General features: G+C 53.7%; 1 gene segment (V, D, J or C); it reads left to right on the forward strand.

The window, feature by feature from the left end:
• Positions 1 to 19,086, forward strand: part of LOC146808647 (T-cell receptor alpha chain constant-like) — an 805,797-nt gene that overhangs the window by 767,389 nt on the left and 19,322 nt on the right. Inside the window, 1 exon segment of the C gene segment in view lies at positions 18,527 to 18,802. Coding sequence covers positions 18,527 to 18,802 — 276 coding nt within the window.

The raw sequence follows: 19,086 nt of genomic DNA on the forward strand, positions 1-19,086 counted from the left end.
CACCGGGGTGCCACTTGCAATCACCTTCCTTTCAGCCCTGCCTACCTGGGATACACAAACCCTGTCTGGGACGGTGCTAACACCGCCCTCGACAGGAAACCCTTTGTCCAAGCTCCCCTTGCTGGAAGGTCCCCCAGCAGCAGGAGGTCAGACTTGTGTCTGGTGGCAGCATCCATTTTGTGATGCTGAGGCTTGAGTCAACTTTAACCGGGGTTCAAGGTTACTTCCATGTCGTGTCCCTCTAAAAGGGGGGAATGCTAACCCCGTCACCAGGACTGGCGAGGGGTTCGTATTCCCATTCGTATGACACCTTACTCGACATGTATAGGTGAGGTGAGGCCAAAGTTAGCAATTGCATTAAAAGTAGTTGGCCCGCGTCACCATGGAACGGCTATTAGGACTTGGTTCCGCAAGCCGTCGACGGGCTCAGCTCGCGCCAGAGCACCGTCCCACATGATCCCCTGCACTCTGCCTTCAGGATTGATAAGGCCTGCTATAGGAGTGACTGATAGGAATCCATGTGTCCATTTTAGGGTTTAGGTGTAGGAATACTACACCTACAGCAACGGGTGATTACACCACGTGGCCCCAGCTGTCGTGCAGCCAGTTGTGTCAGATTTGGGCGGCCATTCCAGGGGTGGCATAATACATGCTTCAGCCCCTGGTAGGCCCTGGGTACACCGATGCCCTGGATACCTGTGGTATGCTGAGACAGGGACTGACAAGGCGGCCCAGTTCCAATTAGTGGATGCACCTAACGTACAGGTGTGTTAATTTCGAGAGAGAACAGCTAGGCTGTGGGTCTGATTGGCAGGCCCACAGCCGGAGAAAGTCGTAAACCAATGAAGCAAAAGCAAAAAATCTGGGTGATCATAGGATTGCAGACCCTACTCTCCTACATGACCCCCCCCCAAACTTCGGGACAATAAGCTAACCTTGACCAGGTGAGTCTTCTTGCTCTAAGTGGAAATACCTGGAGAGCCCATCTGCATTGCCATGATCAGTGCCAGGTCTATGCTCCACTGTGAAGTCCATCCCCTGTAGGGAAATGGACCACCTAAGTAGTTTGGGGTTTTCACCCTTCATTTGATTTAGCCACAAGAGGGGCTTATGGTCGGTCTGAATCTTGAAGTGAGTGCCAAACAAGTATGGCCTCAACTTCTTCAGGGCCCAAACCACAGCAAAGGCCTCCCTCTCAATAGCTGACCAATTCTTCTCTCTGGGGGTCAGCCTCCTGCTAATAAAAGCTATGGGCTGGTCATGACCATCAAAATTCATTTGCGATAGAACAGCTCCCACACCCAGCTCCGAAGCGTCTGTTTGGACAATGAATGGTTTGGAGTAGTCTGGACTCTTTAGGATAGGTGCTGTGCACATGGCCTGCTTTAGGTCATCGAATGCCTTCTGACAGCTTGCTGTCCACTGAACTTTTTTTGGCATCTTTTTACTTGTCAGGTCGTTGTTAGAGTCGGGGATCTCTGGTTGGCGCAAGGTTGCCCTTGTGTCAAGCAGGAACCCTCTCCTCCACGTCAGGGCGCAGGATAACCCCTCGCGAATGACCCTTGCTCACCCTCTAGGTGCGTGGCGTGAGCAGCCAAGGCGATTCCTCAGGCGTTGTTGGTTAAGCACTTACAATCATACACACAGTAAATACATCAATCCCCCCAGAAACGGACACCAGACTTGGATATATATATAAATACGATTCTTTATGTAAAAATACGGTATATATATCTCCACAGACTTATCACAAGACCAATAACGTTTTCGCTAGGCCACCAGGTTATACAGCAGGCAAATGTTCTTGGTTCGTAGTTTCAAATGGATAGTTCGTAGTCTCTTTACTTGTAGTTCCAGTACTCACAGAGATCGGTTCCTGCGAACGGGGAAATAAGGCGTTGCGGGCCCCGAGCCCGATACTGGAACTTCTTTCGTGATGTGGAGAGCCGGCACAGATCGGTGCGACTCTCAGCTTGGGAAGTGTTCTTGGGTCCTCAATCAGCAGGTGTGGGCACGTAGGAAGGCGCGGCCAGCGACCCTTTAGCACAGCGGTGCAGGAGGGTCTCCACAGTGGGGGCGGCGCGGCCTGAGATGTCCGGGGATAGCGAAGCGGGGTCACAGGGCACGGTCAGTGCAGCTGGTCGACCCGGCGTAGATCACAGTCGTCGGACGGCTTCCGGCGGGAGGGGTGATAGCGCGTTCAGCGCACTCCAATGGCAGGCGGTGACAGGGATGCAGGCGGCCTGGCCCGGGAACAGAGAGCGGCTCCGGACGGAGCGGGGCTCTCACGGGTTTGAGGCAGGCGAGCTTCTGAGTGTCACGGCCCTAGGAGGGGCGATGAGGGGCGCAGTCTCTTTTCCAGCGGGATGCCCACACGGCTCGAATTGGAGGATGAGCAAGAAGCACAGAGAACCCACTGTTCCTGGGGTTCAGTTCAGGGGGCAAGCTCAGATCAAGCCCTTGGAGAATGTTCAAGCACAAAGTAGCAAAGTCTTTTCAGTAAGTCTCTTCCTCTCCTCTCTCAGCAAGGCAAGCAGCAGGCCAGCTCCTCCGGCGTCTTCTTCTCCTTCTAGTCGGGCAGAGGTTCTTTGTGGTAAACAGGATTCTGATTTCTTAGGAGCCAGGCTCCTACTTTTATACCATGATTCTTTTGTTCTTTAGCGCCAGGGGGCCTAGGCCTGGCTCAGTCCAGTTCTGGAGCACTTTGTTATGGTGACTCTGCTCTTTCCTTTCAGCAGCAGGGCAGAGACATCAGCCGCCCCACAGGGGGTGGCGCCGGCTTTGTGGTGGCAGAGCCCAGGTCTATTCAAGAGCCAAGGTGTACTCCTCCCACCCATCCAGGTGTGATCTCTCTACCCACCACCTGGCAGCCAACCTGTCTCTGGGGATCCCCCCACCCTGCTCCTTACTGTTGCTAGGCAGAACACACACACACAGCAGAGGCGGACTGAAATGGTCAGGTCAGTAAATACTAACTTTCTAAAAGTAGTATTTACAAACCCAGGATATTAAAATAAACTTGACTACAAGAAGTATTTTATTATTCTGAGTTCAGGCATACTAAACTTGACATTCTACCATGCTCTCTGAGTCCACTGGGGTCACAGCGTTGGCGTGATCCCAGCAGCCCATCCTGGCCTATGGAGAGCAGGTAGCCTTCAATAGTGAAAAACGGAAAGGGCTGTAATTCACTACTAAGACATGCCACACACATCAGGGCATGTCCTACCTTATGCCTACAATGCACCCTGCCCGTGGGCTTACCAGAGGGGTGGCTAATAGGTAGGTAAGGGAAGGTTTAGGGACTGGCAAGTGGGGGCACTTGCACAGTCAGCGCGACGGTCCGGGACCGCGCACAGGGTCTGCGGTGGCAGACCCTAGACACATTTTACAAGGCCGCTTCCCGGGGGTGGCGCAACCAGCGCTGCAAGCCCACCAGCAGCATTGGCATTCACAAGCCCTGGCACCCCTGGTGCCCTTTACTGGGGACTGACAGTGAATCCAATAAACCAATCGTGAACATCAATTACAGGTACACTTTACCTAGGGAGCACTTGCACTGCGGCACGGATTAGCCGTGGCGCAGTGCCCTGAGCGGACAACACCAGCAAAACAATCGAGGCACACCATCAAAAAGTGGAAGGGAAACTCACGCCAAGGTGCCAGGTCTAACACGTGTCTCCTCCAGCTGAAATGTGGGGAGAACTACCCTTGCCCAGGGGGTTCCTCGTCACTAAGGCGGAAATACCTGGACAGACCGTCAGCGTTGGCGTGATCTGTACCAGGACGGTGTTCCACCGTAAAGTCCATACCCTGTAGGGAGATGGACCACCTCAACAGCTTCGGGTTTTCACCCCTCATTTGCATCAACCATCTGAGGGGCCTGTGGTCCGTCTGAACCCGGAAGTGAGACCCAAACAAGTAGGGTCTTAGCTTCTTCAGCGCCCAGACCACAGCAAATGCTTCTCGCTCAATTGCACTCCACCTACTTTCCCGTGGAAGTAACCTCCTACTGATGAAGGCTACGGGTTGGTCCCAGCCCTCCTCAGTCATCTGTGAGAGAACAGCCCCTACTCCATGCTCTGAAGCGTCTGTCTGTACTAGGAATTCCTTGGAGAAGTCAGGGGCCAAGAGCACGGGCGCCGTGCACATGGCCGTCTTCAGGGTGTCGAAAGCTTTCTGACAGGTGTCAGTCCAAATCACGTTCCTGGGCTGCTTCTTGGAAGTCAGCTCTGTCAAGGGGGCAACGATCGTTCCATAGCCCTTGACAAACCTCCTGTAGTACCCAGTGAGCCCCAGGAAGGCCCTCACTGCGGTCTGCGTCTTGGGGGGTTCCCAAGCCAGGATGGTCTCGATTTTGGGTTGCAAGGGTGCCACCTTGCCACTCCCCACTTGGTGCCCCAAGTACACCACGGAACCCTGCCCGATCTGGCACTTGCTTGCCTTGATCGTGAGGCCTGCTCGGCGCAGCGCCATCAACACATCCCAGAGGTGGCGCAGGTGTTCAGGCCAGGTGGCACTGAACACTGCGATGTCATCCAGGTAGGCGGCACTGAACGCATCCAGCCCAACCAGTACCTGGTTGACCAACCTCTGAAAGGTGGCAGGGGCATTCTTCATCCCAAATGGCATGACTCGGAACTGGAAGTGCCCATCTGGTGTAGAGAATGCGGACCTCTCTTTGGCCCCATCGGTCAAGGCGATCTGCCAGTACCCAGACGTTAAATCAAACGTACTGAGGAACCGGGCAGCCCCCAGCCGATCAATGAGCTCATCAGCTCTGGGGATGGGGTGCGCGTCAGTCTTCGTGACTGAATTGAGTCCTCTGTAGTCCACACAGAACCGGAGTTCAGGTGTGGCTCCCGGCGCAGCAGCCTTTGGGACCAAGACCACGGGGCTGGACCAAGGACTGCTGGAGGACTCAACCACCCCTAGCGCAAGCATTTTGGAGACCTCCTCCTTGATGCAAGCCCTGACCCTGTCAGTTACCCTGTAAGCCTTGTGCTTCACAGGTAAGCTGTCTCCTGTGTCCACATCATGGACGCACCAATCTGTGACACCAGGAACCAGGGAGAATCGGTCGGAAAACTGTCCCAGCAAGTGGCGGCAGTCTTCCTGTTGTTCGGGCGTCAGGGTGGGTGAGAGGTTAACTCCATCCACTGACCCATCTTTCTCAGAGGCCACTAAGAGGTCAGGAAGAGGCTCGGTCTCCTCTTCCATTCCATCATCAGTGGCCAGCAGCATGCCCACTTCGGTCCTCTCTAAGTGGGGCTTAAGGCGGTTAACATGTAGGACCCTCAAAGGGTTCCTGGGAGTCTGCATGTCCACCAAGTAGGTGATAGGACTTTTGCGCTCCACAACCTCAAATGGACCTGTCCACTTATCCGGAAGTGCACAAGGCTCCACTGGGGCCAAGACCCACACCTTTTGTCCAGGTTGAAGCTCTACCAGAGTGGCATTCCGGTCGTACCACCGCTTCATCTCCTCCTGGCTGGCTTCCAGATTTGCCTCAGCAAGTTGCCTGAAACGCCGAGTCTGGTTTCGGAAGGCCAGCATGTAACTGTATACATTCTGGGGAGGTTTCCTGGGAGATTGCTCCCAGCCTTCCTTTACCAAACTCAGAGGTCCTCTTACCGGGTGACCATACAGAAGCTCAAAGGGGCTGAACCCTAGAGACTTCTGTGGCACCTCTCGGTAAGCGAAGAGCAGGCATGGCAAGAGGACGTCCCACTTACGCCTCATTGGACCGTCCAGGCCCATGATCATGCCTTTGAGGGTTCGGTTGAATCTCTCAACCAACCCATTTCCTTGGGGGTGGTAAGGAGTGGTGAACTTGTAAGTTACCCCACACTCCTTCCACAGGGATTTCATATATGTGGATATGAAATTGGTCCCCCTGTCGCTCACCACCTCTAGAGGGAATCCCACTCGGGAGAAAATTCCCATCAGTGCCCGTCCCACCACGGGGGCCGTCACTGTCCTCAGAGGGATGGCTTCAGGGTACCGGGTGGCATGGTCCACCAAGACCAGGATGAACCTGTTGCCCAGGGCTGTCTTGGGGTCCAGAGGCCCCACAATGTCAATACCCACTCGTTGGAATGGCGTACCGACCACAGGGAAAGGTTGCAGAGGAGCCTTGTGCTTCCCTCCGCTCTTACCACTTGCCTGGCAAGTCTGACAGGTTCTGCAGTAGGAATCGGAATTCTTGTGCATTTGGGGCCAGTAAAAGTGGGTGACAAGCCTGTCATAGGTCTTGTCCATCCCCAAATGTCCTGCTAAAGGCACATCGTGAGCCAGCCCCAGGAGGAAGGTTCTGAACTTCTGGGGTACCACCAGCACACGGGCTGACCCAGGTTCAGCAGCCTTAGGCTCGGAATACAGGAGGTCACTCTCCCAGTACACGTAGTGTGTTTTGGCCTGAACACCATTGGCCTGGTCTGCAGCCTGCTGCCGCATACCCACGAGAGAAGGGCATTCTTTCTGCTCCCTGCAGAATTCCTCCCTGGAGGGACCTCCTTCTTGCTGCCAATGGGTCAGCTCAGGCAGATCTCCCAGTTCGGCAATCTGTTCCCCGGTAGGCTCCAGAGCATCCCCCTCAGGGTCTACTTCCTCCTGGGCCGTGGGAACTTCGGGGGCCGGTTTCCCGCGCCTCCTGCGCCTTCTCACTAAGGCCGGTTCCTGGACCTCTCCCTCAGGCTCCAGGACCCTCTCAACACCCCTACTGGCTGCCATGGACCGGGTGGTCACGCACGCCCAGTCGGGTAGACCCACCATCCTCAGATGCGTGGTCTTCTCCACCTTTTCCCAAGGGGAACTCTCCAGGTCGTTCCCTAGCAGACAGTCTACAGGCATGTCAGTTCTCACAGCGACTTGTAGAGTACCAGAGACCTCCCCCCACTCAAAGGGAACTTGAGCCATTGGACAACGACTCTCTACGTTGTCAGCATTGACAACCCTACAGTAGGCATTGGGTACAATCTGCTCTTGAGACACCAGGTGTTGCCTCACCGAGGTCACGCTGGCTCCTGTATCTCTAAGAGCCTCCACCTTCCTCCCATTGATGGTCACCACTTGCCCATATTTCTTAGTGTTAGAGGGCAGGTAGGTTACAGGGACCATCTCACTGTCTCCTAGCGAGACTAGGGTCATCTGCCCGGGACCCCCACCCTCCTGGACTGCTACTTCCTCCCCAAAGTTAACACTAGCTACTTGCCGGGGTGGAGCACCAGTGGGTGCGGTCTTACCAAACAGGCGACACTTAGGATCAGAGGCAATGTGACCCGGATCACCACACTTATAACAATTGAAGGGCCCCTTTGGAACAGGTCTACCTGTCGGGGCCCCGTTCTGCTGCGGGGGTGGGGGAGGCTGAGAACCCTTCTGCTGGCTCCCTTGGGAATTACTTTGGGGGCCTTTTTGGAACCCCTTCTGTTTACCCTTGTCTCCCCCACTCTTCTGCTGGGGACCCTGCCCACCTTTGGCGGAGTCTCCCACTTGACCCTTGTGGACCCTGGTGCTGAGCCAGCGGTCCGCCTCCTCAGCAAGCTTCCTCGGGTTGGACAGCTTGCTATCTATCAGGTGCTGGCGTAGCTCAGGAAAACATTGACTGGACAAGTGCTCCCATGCAATTAAATCAAGCAGCCCTTGATAATCATTCGCTTTGCTACCCTTCACCCAACCATCCAGCGCTCTGCAGAAAAAGGTCACATATTCCACATACGTACTCTCAGGGATCTTCTTCGTCTCCCTGAACCGCTGTCTATATAGCTCCGGAGTTAACCCATACCTGGTCATTAAAGCTTCTTTCATATGGGGGTATGAGGTTTGGAGATCTAAGGGTAAATCTAACAGTGTGTCACGCCCTTCAGCAAGGAACCTTCCCCACAACCCCGCTCCCCAGTCTTTCTCAGGGACCCGGTGTGAGGACATGGCCACCTCGTAGGCCCTAAACCACTGCCCTATGTCATCCTTTCTGAAATACTCCTTTACTACATCTTTGGGGATGTACACCTTGGACTCTACCTGCGCTGGTGGAGTGCTGCCACCAGAAGGAGCGGTGTCCAAACTTTTTGCCTTCAGCTCCAACTCCTTCAATCTGATATCATGATCCATTTGGCGTTGTTGTGCCTCCAGGGCCAACTTCTGCTTTTCCATTTCCATTTGTCCTGCCAACTTTGCCATCTCCATTGCATGCGCCCTGTCGGCTGCCCTGTCTGCCAGCTCCTCTGGCGACCGGACTCTGCTGGGCTCCTCAAGGTTGTCGGGTGGAACGATGTCCCCCGCATTCCGTGGGTCTCGTGACTCCTTCCAGGCTCTCAGCGCCTTGGCGTACTGGGTTCTCCTCTTGAATCCAGCATGGGGGACTCGGAATTTTACACTGTAGCCTTTCAATTGCTCCATCGAGTAGCCTTCCAGTCTCTCCCAATCCACCTCATCGATTCCAGAAATCACAGAGAGTGCTCTCCCAGCGGAGTGTGAGCCAGGCATGGTTGCAGTAATGGCAGATGTCTCAACAAAGTTCAACAATTACAAACCTGTGGCTGCGTTATTTGGTCTGCTCTCACTATCTGGTGATTAACAATTCACTGTATGCAAATTACAAGTGCAAATCCGAAATCCCAACCGCTGCCAACAATGTTAGAGTCGGGGATCTCTGGTTGGCGCAAGGTTGCCCTTGTGTCAAGCAGGAACCCTCTCCTCCACGTCAGGGCGCAGGATAACCCCTCGCGAATGACCCTTGCTCACCCTCTAGGTGCGTGGCGTGAGCAGCCAAGGCGATTCCTCAGGCGTTGTTGGTTAAGCACTTACAATCATACACACAGTAAATACATCAATCCCCCCAGAAACGGACACCAGACTTGGATATATATAAAAATACGATTCTTTATGTAAAAATACGGTATATATATCTCCACAGACTTATCACAAGACCAATAACGTTTTCGCTAGGCCACCAGGTTATACAGCAGGCAAATGTTCTTGGTTCGTAGTTTCAAATGGATAGTTCGTAGTCTCTTTACTTGTAGTTCCAGTACTCACAGAGATCGGTTCCTGCGAACGGGGAAATAAGGCGTTGCGGGCCCCGAGCCCGATACTGGAACTTCTTTCGTGATGTGGAGAGCCGGCACAGATCGGTGCGACTCTCAGCTTGGGAAGTGTTCTTGGGTCCTCAATCAGCAGGTGTGGGCACGTAGGCAGGCGCGGCCAGCGACCCTTTGGCACAGCGGTGCAGGAGGGTCTCCACAGCGGGGGCGGCGCGGCCTGAGATGTCCGGGGATAGCGAAGCGGGGTCACAGGGCACGGTCAGTGCAGCTGGTCGACCCGGCGTAGATCACAGTCGTCGGACGGCTTCCGGCGGGAGGGGTGATAGCGCGTTCAGCGCACTCCAATGGCAGGCGGTGACAGGGATGCAGGCGGCCTGGCCCGGGAACAGAGAGCGGCTCCGGACGGAGCGGGGCTCTCACGGGTTTGAGGCAGGCGAGCTTCTGAGTGTCACGGCCCTAGGAGGGGCGATGAGGGGCGCAGTCTCTTTTCCAGCGGGATGCCCACACGGCTCGAATTGGAGGATGAGCAAGAAGCACAGAGAACCCACTGTTCCTGGGGTTCAGTTCAGGGGGCAAGCTCAGATCAAGCCCTTGGAGAATGTTCAAGCACAAAGTAGCAAAGTCTTTTCAGTAAGTCTCTTCCTCTCCTCTCTCAGCAAGGCAAGCAGCAGGCCAGCTCCTCCGGCGTCTTCTTCTCCTTCTAGTCGGGCAGAGGTTCTTTGTGGTAAACAGGATTCTGATTTCTTAGGAGCCAGGCTCCTACTTTTATACCATGATTCTTTTGTTCTTTAGCGCCAGGGGGCCTAGGCCTGGCTCAGTCCAGTTCTGGAGCACTTTGTTATGGTGACTCTGCTCTTTCCTTTCAGCAGCAGGGCAGAGACATCAGCCGCCCCACAGGGGGTGGCGCCGGCTTTGTGGTGGCAGAGCCCAGGTCTATTCAAGAGCCAAGGTGTACTCCTCCCACCCATCCAGGTGTGATCTCCCTACCCACCACCTGGCAGCCAACCTGTCTCTGGGGATCCCCCCACCCTGCTCCTTACTGTTGCTAGGCAGAACACACACACACAGCAGAGGCGGACTGAAATGGTCAGGTCAGTAAATACTAACTTTCTAAAAGTAGTATTTACAAACCCAGGATATTAAAATAAACTTGACTACAAGAAGTATTTTATTATTCTGAGTTCAGGCATACTAAACTTGACATTCTACCATGCTCTCTGAGTCCACTGGGGTCACAGCGTTGGCGTGATCCCAGCAGCCCATCCTGGCCTATGGAGAGCAGGTAGCCTTCAATAGTGAAAAACGGAAAGGGCTGTAATTCACTACTAAGACATGCCACACACATCAGGGCATGTCCTACCTTATGCCTACAATGCACCCTGCCCGTGGGCTTACCAGAGGGGTGGCTAATAGGTAGGTAAGGGAAGGTTTAGGGACTGGCAAGTGGGGGCACTTGCACAGTCAGCGCGACGGTCCGGGACCGCGCACAGGGTCTGCGGTGGCAGACCCTAGACACATTTTACAAGGCCGCTTCCCGGGGGTGGCGCAACCAGCGCTGCAAGCCCACCAGCAGCATTGGCATTCACAAGCCCTGGCACCCCTGGTGCCCTTTACTGGGGACTGACAGTGAATCCAATAAACCAATCGTGAACATCAATTACAGGTACACTTTACCTAGGGAGCACTTGCACTGCGGCACGGATTAGCCGTGGCGCAGTGCCCTGAGCGGACAACACCAGCAAAACAATCGAGGCACACCATCAAAAAGTGGAAGGGAAACACACGCCAAGGTGCCAGGTCTAACAGTCGTTTAGCGGGGTCACAATGGATCCATAATTTCTGACAAATTTCCGGTAATAACCAGTCAGGCCCAAGAAAGCTCGAACCTGAGTCTGGGTGGTTGGAGGAGCCCAGTCCTGGATGGCCTGTATTTTGCTCTCCAATGGTTGAACCTGGCCTCCACCTACAAGGTGGCCCAGGTATACAACCTGTGTCTGCCCTATCTGGCACTTGGTGGCCTTGATAGTGAGGCCTGCCTTCTGCAGGGCCTCTAACACTTTCCTCAGGTGGACCAGGTGATCCTCCCAGGTGGAGCTAAAGACAGCGATATCGTCCAGATACGCCGCACAGAAGTCGTCCAACCCAGTGAGAACTCGATTCACCAGCCTTTGGAAGGTGGCAGGTGCATTTTTCAAACCAAAGGGCATTACCACGAACTGATAATGCCCACCCGGGGTAGAAAATGCTGTTTTGGGCTTGGCCTCCTCAGCTAACCTGATTTGCCAATACCCAGCTGTCAGGTCAAACGTACTTAAGTAGTTGGCCGAGGCCAACCGGTCGATAAGTTCGTCTGCTCTTGGTATCGGGTGGGCGTCGGTCTTAGTGACCGCATTGAGACCTCTGTAGTCCACGCAAAACCTCATCTCTTTCTTACCGCCCTGGGTGTGAGGTTTCGGCACGAGCACTACGGGACTAGCCTAGGGGCTGTCCGAGGGTTCAATGACTCCCAGCTCCAACATTTTCTGCACCTCTGTCTTGATGCAGTCTCTGACATGATCAGGTTGCCGATAGATTTTACTCTTTACGGGCAGACTGTCCCCAGTGTCGACCTCGTGGGTACACCACTTGGTCTGACTGGGTGTCAGAGAGAACATATGTCGAAAGGATTGAAGAACCTGTTTACAATCCTCTTGTTGATGTCCAGAGAGGCTGCCACAAAAGACAACACCATCTACTGATCCATCGTCAGGGTTCTGAGAGAGCAGGTCTGAGAGAGGGTCACTCTCCTCCTCCTGTCCCTCATCTGTGGCCATGAGCAAGCCCATGCCCTCCCTGTCGACATATGCCTTGAGCCTGTTTACATGGAGCACCCTGTGGGGGCTCCGGGGAGTTCCCAGGTCTACCAAGTAGGTGACCTCTCCCTTTTGCTCAATGATCGTGTGGGGCCCAGACCATTTGTCTTTGAGTGCTGCTGGGGCCACTGGCTCCAGCACCCACACCTTCTGTCCAGGCTGGTACACAGTCAGGACAGCCTTTTGGTCGTGCCAAGCTTTCTGTAATTCTTGGCTCGCCTCCAGGTTTTTAGACGCCTTTTCCATGTACTCCGCCATCCGCGAGCGGAGACCGAGCACATAGTCCACAATGTTTGATGCCGGCTTTCTGAGAGGTCTCTCCCATCCTTCCTTTACCAAACAAGGGGTCCCCTTACAGGATGTCCGAACAGAAGCTCAAAAGGGCTGTAGCCAACCCCCTTCTGCGGGACCTCTCTGTAGGCGAACAAGGGGCAGGGTATCAGGACATCCCATCTCCGCCGAAGCTTTTCAGGTAGTCCGTGAATCATCCCTTTTAGGGTCCTGTTGAATCTCTCAACAAGCCCATTGCATTGTGGGTGATAGGGTGTGGTGAACTTGTAGTTGACACCACATTCCTTCCACATAGCAGTTAGATATCCCGACATGAAGTTTGCACCTCTGTCTGAGACGACCTCCTTAGGGAAGCCCACTCTGGAGAACACTCCAAGTAGGGCCCGTGCCACCACAGGTGCCGTAGTGGTCCTAAGGGGAATAGCTTCAGGATACCCGGTGGCGTGGTCCACCACCACCAGTATAAACTTGTGCCCTGATGCTGTCTGGGGTTCCATTGGTCCGACAATGTCGATCCCCACTCGTTCAAAGGGTACCCCCACCACTGGTAGTGGTATGAGGGGGGCCTTGGTCGTGCCACCTGACTTACCACTGGCTTGGCAAGTGACACAGGAGCGGCAAAACTCCTTCGTATCTTCGGACATGTGGGGCCAGTGAAAGTGTGGAACAATTCTGTCCCAAGTCTTATTCTGGCCTAAGTGACCTGCAAGGGGAATCTCGTGGGCCAAGGTGAGAAGGAAACCTCTCAGAGACAAGGGGATGACCAGCCTCCTGGTCGCACCAGGTTTGGGGTCTCTTGCCTCAGAGTACAGGAGTCCATCGTCCCAGTACACTCTGTGGGTACCTGTGGCGTTCCCTGCAGCCTCAGCAGCGGCCTGCTGTCTGAGGGGTTCAAGTGAGGGGCAGTCTAACTGTGCCTTCCCCAGGTCTTCCCTGGAGGGTCCCCCTGAGCCCAGAAACTCAACCTGACCAGGTTCAAGCTCTTGCGGCTCAGTTTCCCTCAGTTCTTTAAGGTCAGCCTCCTCGGAGACTTGATCCACGACATGGGGCAAGGGGGAAGGCGAAGCCTTACCCTTACTGCTCCTTTTCTTGGAAGGTGTCTGGTCCGTTCTTCCAGGATCCAGCACCTGTTCAGTGGGGCATCTTTTGGCCTGTGACCTGGTCACAGCAAGGACATGTGCTGGCAAACCTAACATTTCCATGTGAGTCCTCTGCTCCACTTCTGACCATTGTGACGTTTCCAAATCATTGCCCAACAGACATTCTACGGGGAGGTCTGAACTAACCACAACCTTTTTCGGGCCACTTACCCCTCCCCAGGAGAAATCAACAACTGCCATACTGTGATTGGTAGTGACGTTGCTGGCATTGGTCACTAGGTAACTGGTACCTAGCATGATCTGTCCAGGGTCCACGAAGTTAGGCGTCACCATGGTGACACTGGCACACGTGTCCCTGTAGGCCTGAGCCACTCTTCCATTTATCAAAGGTGTCTGCCTGTATTTGCCCAAAGTATTGGGACTGGCATCAGGGGACATATCCATATCCCCTGTACAGACAAGGACGGCCTGAGTGAGCGTGCCGACTAAGTCGTCACTCCCCTCGGTTCCCAAGGTTAACCCAACTAATGCCTTGGGAGGCGCACTACCACTGCTGACTGTACTAGGGGGCGCAGGTGCCTTAGGGGCTGCAGTGGTAGGAGTTTGCCCTCCTTTCTTGGTGCACTCACTAAACCAGTGAGTCTTACTTTTACAGTATTGGCACCACCTTTTTGACTGGCCTTCTTGAGTCTTCTTCTTCTGTGAAGCCTGACCCCCACCCTCTTTGGTTTGTTGGGGACCTGTCGAAGACTTCTGGTCATTTTGTTCGTTCTTGTTACCCTTTTGGTCTGCTTTCTTCTGACCACCCTGGTTCTGATTCTGGTTCTGCTTGACCCTTGTTCTGACCCATCTGTCCGCCTTCTTTCCCAATTCTTGGGGAGAGGTCAGATCCGAGTCGACAAGGTGCTGATGCAACAATTGGTTCTGACAGTTATTTAAAATCTGTTCTCGCATGATAAGATTGTACAATCCTGTGTAATCAGTAACCTTGCTACCCAGCAACCAGCCTTCCAAAGCCTTAGTGGCACAATCGACAAAGTCAGCCCAATCCTGAGACTGAATTTTCTGGGTGTCCCGGAACAGCACCCGGTACTGTTCCGTGGTTAAGCCGAACCCATCAATCAGTGTGTTCTTCAGGACTTGGTAGTTGTTAGCATCCTCAGCTCTTGTAGTGAGGAGCTTGTCCCTTCCTTTACCTTCAAAGGAAAGCCACAGTATAGCTGCCCACTGACTTGGGGGGACGCACTGGACAGTGCAGGCTCTCTCCAAGGCAGTTATCCACTTGTGGATGTCGTCCCCTTGTTTAAAGGGGGGCACTATTTTACTCAGGTGTCTAGTGTCTATACCCCTGTCTTTCTCTCTATTGAGACTGCTGCCACCAGTGGGATCTAACCCACTTAATTTCTGCTCTCGGGCCAAGGCAAGTCTTTCTTTGGCGAGGGCAAGTTCTTCCCGCTCGATCCTCAGATTGACCTCCCGCATCTTTGCTTCATGCTCCCTCCTCTGAGGGGAAGTCATTCCTCTCTGAGAAGATGCCTGAGAGACATGTGTATGAACCGATCTGCCAGAGCCTCTGGAGAGAGACCTAGCTCGTCCGTTCCCAAGGTTAAGCCTGCTTGAGCGTGGGCCCGGGGCTCCCCCAGCTCCATTCTCATGCCTGCTTAAGTTGGTCCTTGTAAGCCTGCCGACTACCACTGGACCTTTGTCTGCCTCGTCTCCCGACAACTCGTCCTCGTCCTCTGTGCGGAGGTCGAGGTCTGGGTCACCGAGGGTTCCCTCTAAGGGCGGCATGTTCCCATCTGCACTGGGGGGACCTGTGTTAGAGGACCTCCTAGCATCGTACGCCTCTAAGAGACCTATCAGAATTGCGATGGTAGGGTTAGAACCCTGGTTCAGCTTCCTGGAGGCACACAGTTGTCGCATCTCCTTGAAGCTAAGAGTTGCATATCGTGACACGACCTGTGGAGGGTCACTGACCACTAAGGGAGTCTGCGAAGACTCTCCGTGGATCGACATGCTTTTCTAGTGAGGTGTAAGTGTTGCACCTACCTACACTATGGGTTTACCTACTGATCCCTTGCTAAGAGTTGTAGTCAGGGTGTGCTAAGCCCTGTTACACTACAACAGCCGGTTCAGTAGAACTCGGAGTATTCTAAGTTAAGTTATATGTACCTGGGTACTTATGTGATCTTTCACTGCGATATTCTTAGGATACGTGTGTGGTAAAACAACAGCAAGCTCAAATCCCAACCGCTGCTCACCAATGTGAGAAGTTGGCCTGATATGTAGTGCTCACTATTCTAGTGATCACTGTGTATCATTCCAAACGACCCTTATTGATGATTGGTTGTAAGTCAACCTTATAGACCAGCTATCCTAGTAGCGTGGATACGAGCAGTCTTTAGGCTAAACTCTAGAGGGCGTGTTAAGCCAGCTGTTTACCATCACATATACCCCTTGAACACCAAGTGAAAGGACACCACACAAGTTGTTATAAAAATAAAAGGATATTTATTTATAACAAGACTACCCTGGCTCTTTATGAGTCAGGGAGCTAAGCACACTACAAAACTCTTAGGAAAATACTTCAGTTGCACAATTTACACAAATGCCCGAGGGGCACGAGAAACCATCTACACTAACAGTGAAATGCGAATGGTTAGAGTCTGGAGGTACTGATTCCGGAGTGATCCGATCAGTGGGACTAAACGAAAAAGGAACTGGACACTTGTAGAGCGAACCTGCGAAGGAGCACCGAGATGCTCGAGTTACCTAGCCCGGAGGCTGCGGCTGCGTGAAGTTCGGCAAGATGTCGGGAGTCCTCGTGTAGTCTCAGGAGCCTGAAAGAAGAAGTTGCTGGCAGGCGACCAGTGACGATGTTCGGAGCGATCCAAGCCTGGATCGGTGATGAAGGAAACCTGAAAGCAGAGGGGACTCAGTTCTCAACCGCTAGCCAGCGATCGTGTGGGTACCAGGAGGGTACCGGCTGAAGTCACCTCGACCAGGTGAGTGGGTGACGTCGGACTCGGCTGTTCCTCGGGCCAGGAGGCGCGGCGGCGACCAGGATGGAGGGCGAGCTGTCCCACGAAGGTGTCTGCTGTCGATGATGCTGGGCCCAGGCAGGGGCAGCGGATCTTGGCAGTGGCAACCCAAGCGGGGGAGTCAAGATGGCGTCGGGAGTGGACCAGGAGGGTCCGTGGTACTCCTCTGTTGAAGGGGAGCAAGAGCCAGTCTGGAGCAACCAGACTAGTGATGAAACAATCGTGGTGCGTCGTGAAGAGGGCCACAAGCCGGTCGGCAAGTGGTCGAACAACGCGGTGAACAACAAGGAGCGGAAGGGCCCCCACGCAGATCTCGGGGATGCTGGGGAGGCAGACTTCGATGCTGGAGCTGCTCAGGGTTAGGGCTTCTCAAACCCCAGGTGCACTCACTCGAGGGTCCCTCGGTGGGTGTGCTAGATAAGCGTCGTGCAGGTTCTGAAGATGGCCGGTCCCGCGGGTCTCGTCACACCTACGTCTCTCAGCTGGGCTGATGAGGTAGGTAAAAGGTCAGAGATGGCAGGGTACTCGGGTCTCGTCGAGCTGGGCAGTCTTGATCCGTAGGAGAGACTTACAGCAAACCGCAAGCGCTTAGATGGTGCCTGCTGGTGCAGGGTGGCTACTCCTTAGCCACAAGGGAGAGTCTTCAGAAATAGTCAAGAGTTCCTTTCGTGGAAAGTAGTTCGTGATTCGGAGTTATCCGATTATCTGATTATTTAATTTGGGAAGGGGACTCGCTCCTACCTTTATTCTAAGAAAAGGGGCTGGTCCGTGACTAGGTTCTACCTATGGGTGGAGCCAGGAGGGGGGTGGTTACACCCCTAACCTTTGTCCGGCTTCACGCCAGCTCAGGGGCTGGTGTGCCCCCGAAACTGGTTTGAGCCGGGCTATGCACAGTGAGCACCGGGGTGCCACTTGCAATCACCTTCCTTTCAGCCCTGCCTACCTGGGATACACAAACCCTGTCTGGGACGGTGCTAACACCGCCCTCGACAGGAAACCCTTTGTCCAAGCTCCCCTTGCTGGAAGGTCCCCCAGCAGCAGGAGGTCAGACTTGTGTCTGGTGGCAGCATCCATTTTGTGATGCTGAGGCTTGAGTCAACTTTAACCGGGGTTCAAGGTTACTTCCATGTCGTGTCCCTCTAAAAGGGGGGAATGCTAACCCCGTCACCAGGACTGGCGAGGGGTTCGTATTCCCATTCGTATGACACCTTACTCGACATGTATAGGTGAGGTGAGGCCAAAGTTAGCAATTGCATTAAAAGTAGTTGGCCCGCGTCACCATGGAACGGCTATTAGGACTTGGTTCCGCAAGCCGTCGACGGGCTCAGCTCGCGCCAGAGCACCGTCCCACATGATCCCCTGCACTCTGCCTTCAGGATTGATAAGGCCTGCTATAGGAGTGACTGATAGGAATCCATGTGTCCATTTTAGGGTTTAGGTGTAGGAATACTACACCTACAGCAACGGGTGATTACACCACGTGGCCCCAGCTGTCGTGCAGCCAGTTGTGTCAGATTTGGGCGGCCATTCCAGGGGTGGCATAATACATGCTTCAGCCCCTGGTAGGCCCTGGGTACACCGATGCCCTGGATACCTGTGGTATGCTGAGACAGGGACTGACAAGGCGGCCCAGTTCCAATTAGTGGATGCACCTAACGTACAGGTGTGTTAATTTAGAGAGAGAACAGCTAGGCTGTGGGTCTGATTGGCAGGCCCACAGCCGGAGAAAGTCGTAAACCAATGAAGCAAAAGCAAAAAATCTGGGTGATCATAGGATTGCAGACCCTACTCTCCTACACACCATATCTTGACACGTATGATGCATTCCTGCCCCTCTCTTTCACGCAGCGCAGGAAGTTGTCTTTCTGCATTGTGTTGTGTGAAAAATTTAAAATATGTCCCTTCGCCTGAAGGATATGGATTTTCTAACTTTTATCATTGAACTTCAATTCAAAGGAAACTAAATATGTTTAATGTTAAATATGTCTTGCACGTGGCATTGGATTGGCTCACATGTGTTGTATGTGGCATTGGATTGGCTCACACGTGTTGTATGTGGCATTGGATTGGCTCACATGTGTTGTATGTGGCATTGGATTGGCTCACACGTGTTGTATGTGGCATTGGATTGGCTCACACGTGTTGTATGTGGCATTGGATTGGCTCACACATGTTCTCCTTGATCTTCCATGTTTCAGAGTTACCAGACTCACCACCTGCAGTCTACCTCCTGAAACCGTCACCCGGCAGCAAGAACCAGACGGGGTCCGCCTGTCTGACCACAGACTTCTTCCCCAGTGACCAAGTCAAGGTTTTCATCAACAACAAGGAAGGACAACGGCCACCAACACTGGTGCAAAGTGGGAAGAGGTGGAGCTACGGCGTGGTGGAATGGAGCAGCGACCCTCATGAGCAACCGGTCAACTGCAGTGCAACGTACAAGAAGACGAAGAACTACACGTACAAAGGCAAAGGCGAGTGGAGTCACAATACATGTCTCTGCAGGAGTGAGTGTGAGTGGACTACAAGATGCTGGTATGATGGATGAAAGATGAATGACCTCTGCAGAGGTCTACATCAGGCTTCAGTTAGAGCAGCCAAGACTGAGATGAATCCTCCTAAATTAGTTGAAGTCCCACAGGTGAGACTTTAGAATGGACTGGTGCCCTGAAGTATTTTCACTGGCTGTAGGCACATTCACATGATCAGTGGACCTTTAAATATAAAGTGGGTGTGTCTGGGGCTTCACTCAAAGGCC

Source organism: Triturus cristatus, chromosome 8 (assembly GCF_964204655.1).
Source record: "Triturus cristatus chromosome 8, aTriCri1.1, whole genome shotgun sequence".
In the NCBI taxonomy this organism is placed as follows: domain Eukaryota; kingdom Metazoa; phylum Chordata; class Amphibia; order Caudata; family Salamandridae; genus Triturus; species Triturus cristatus.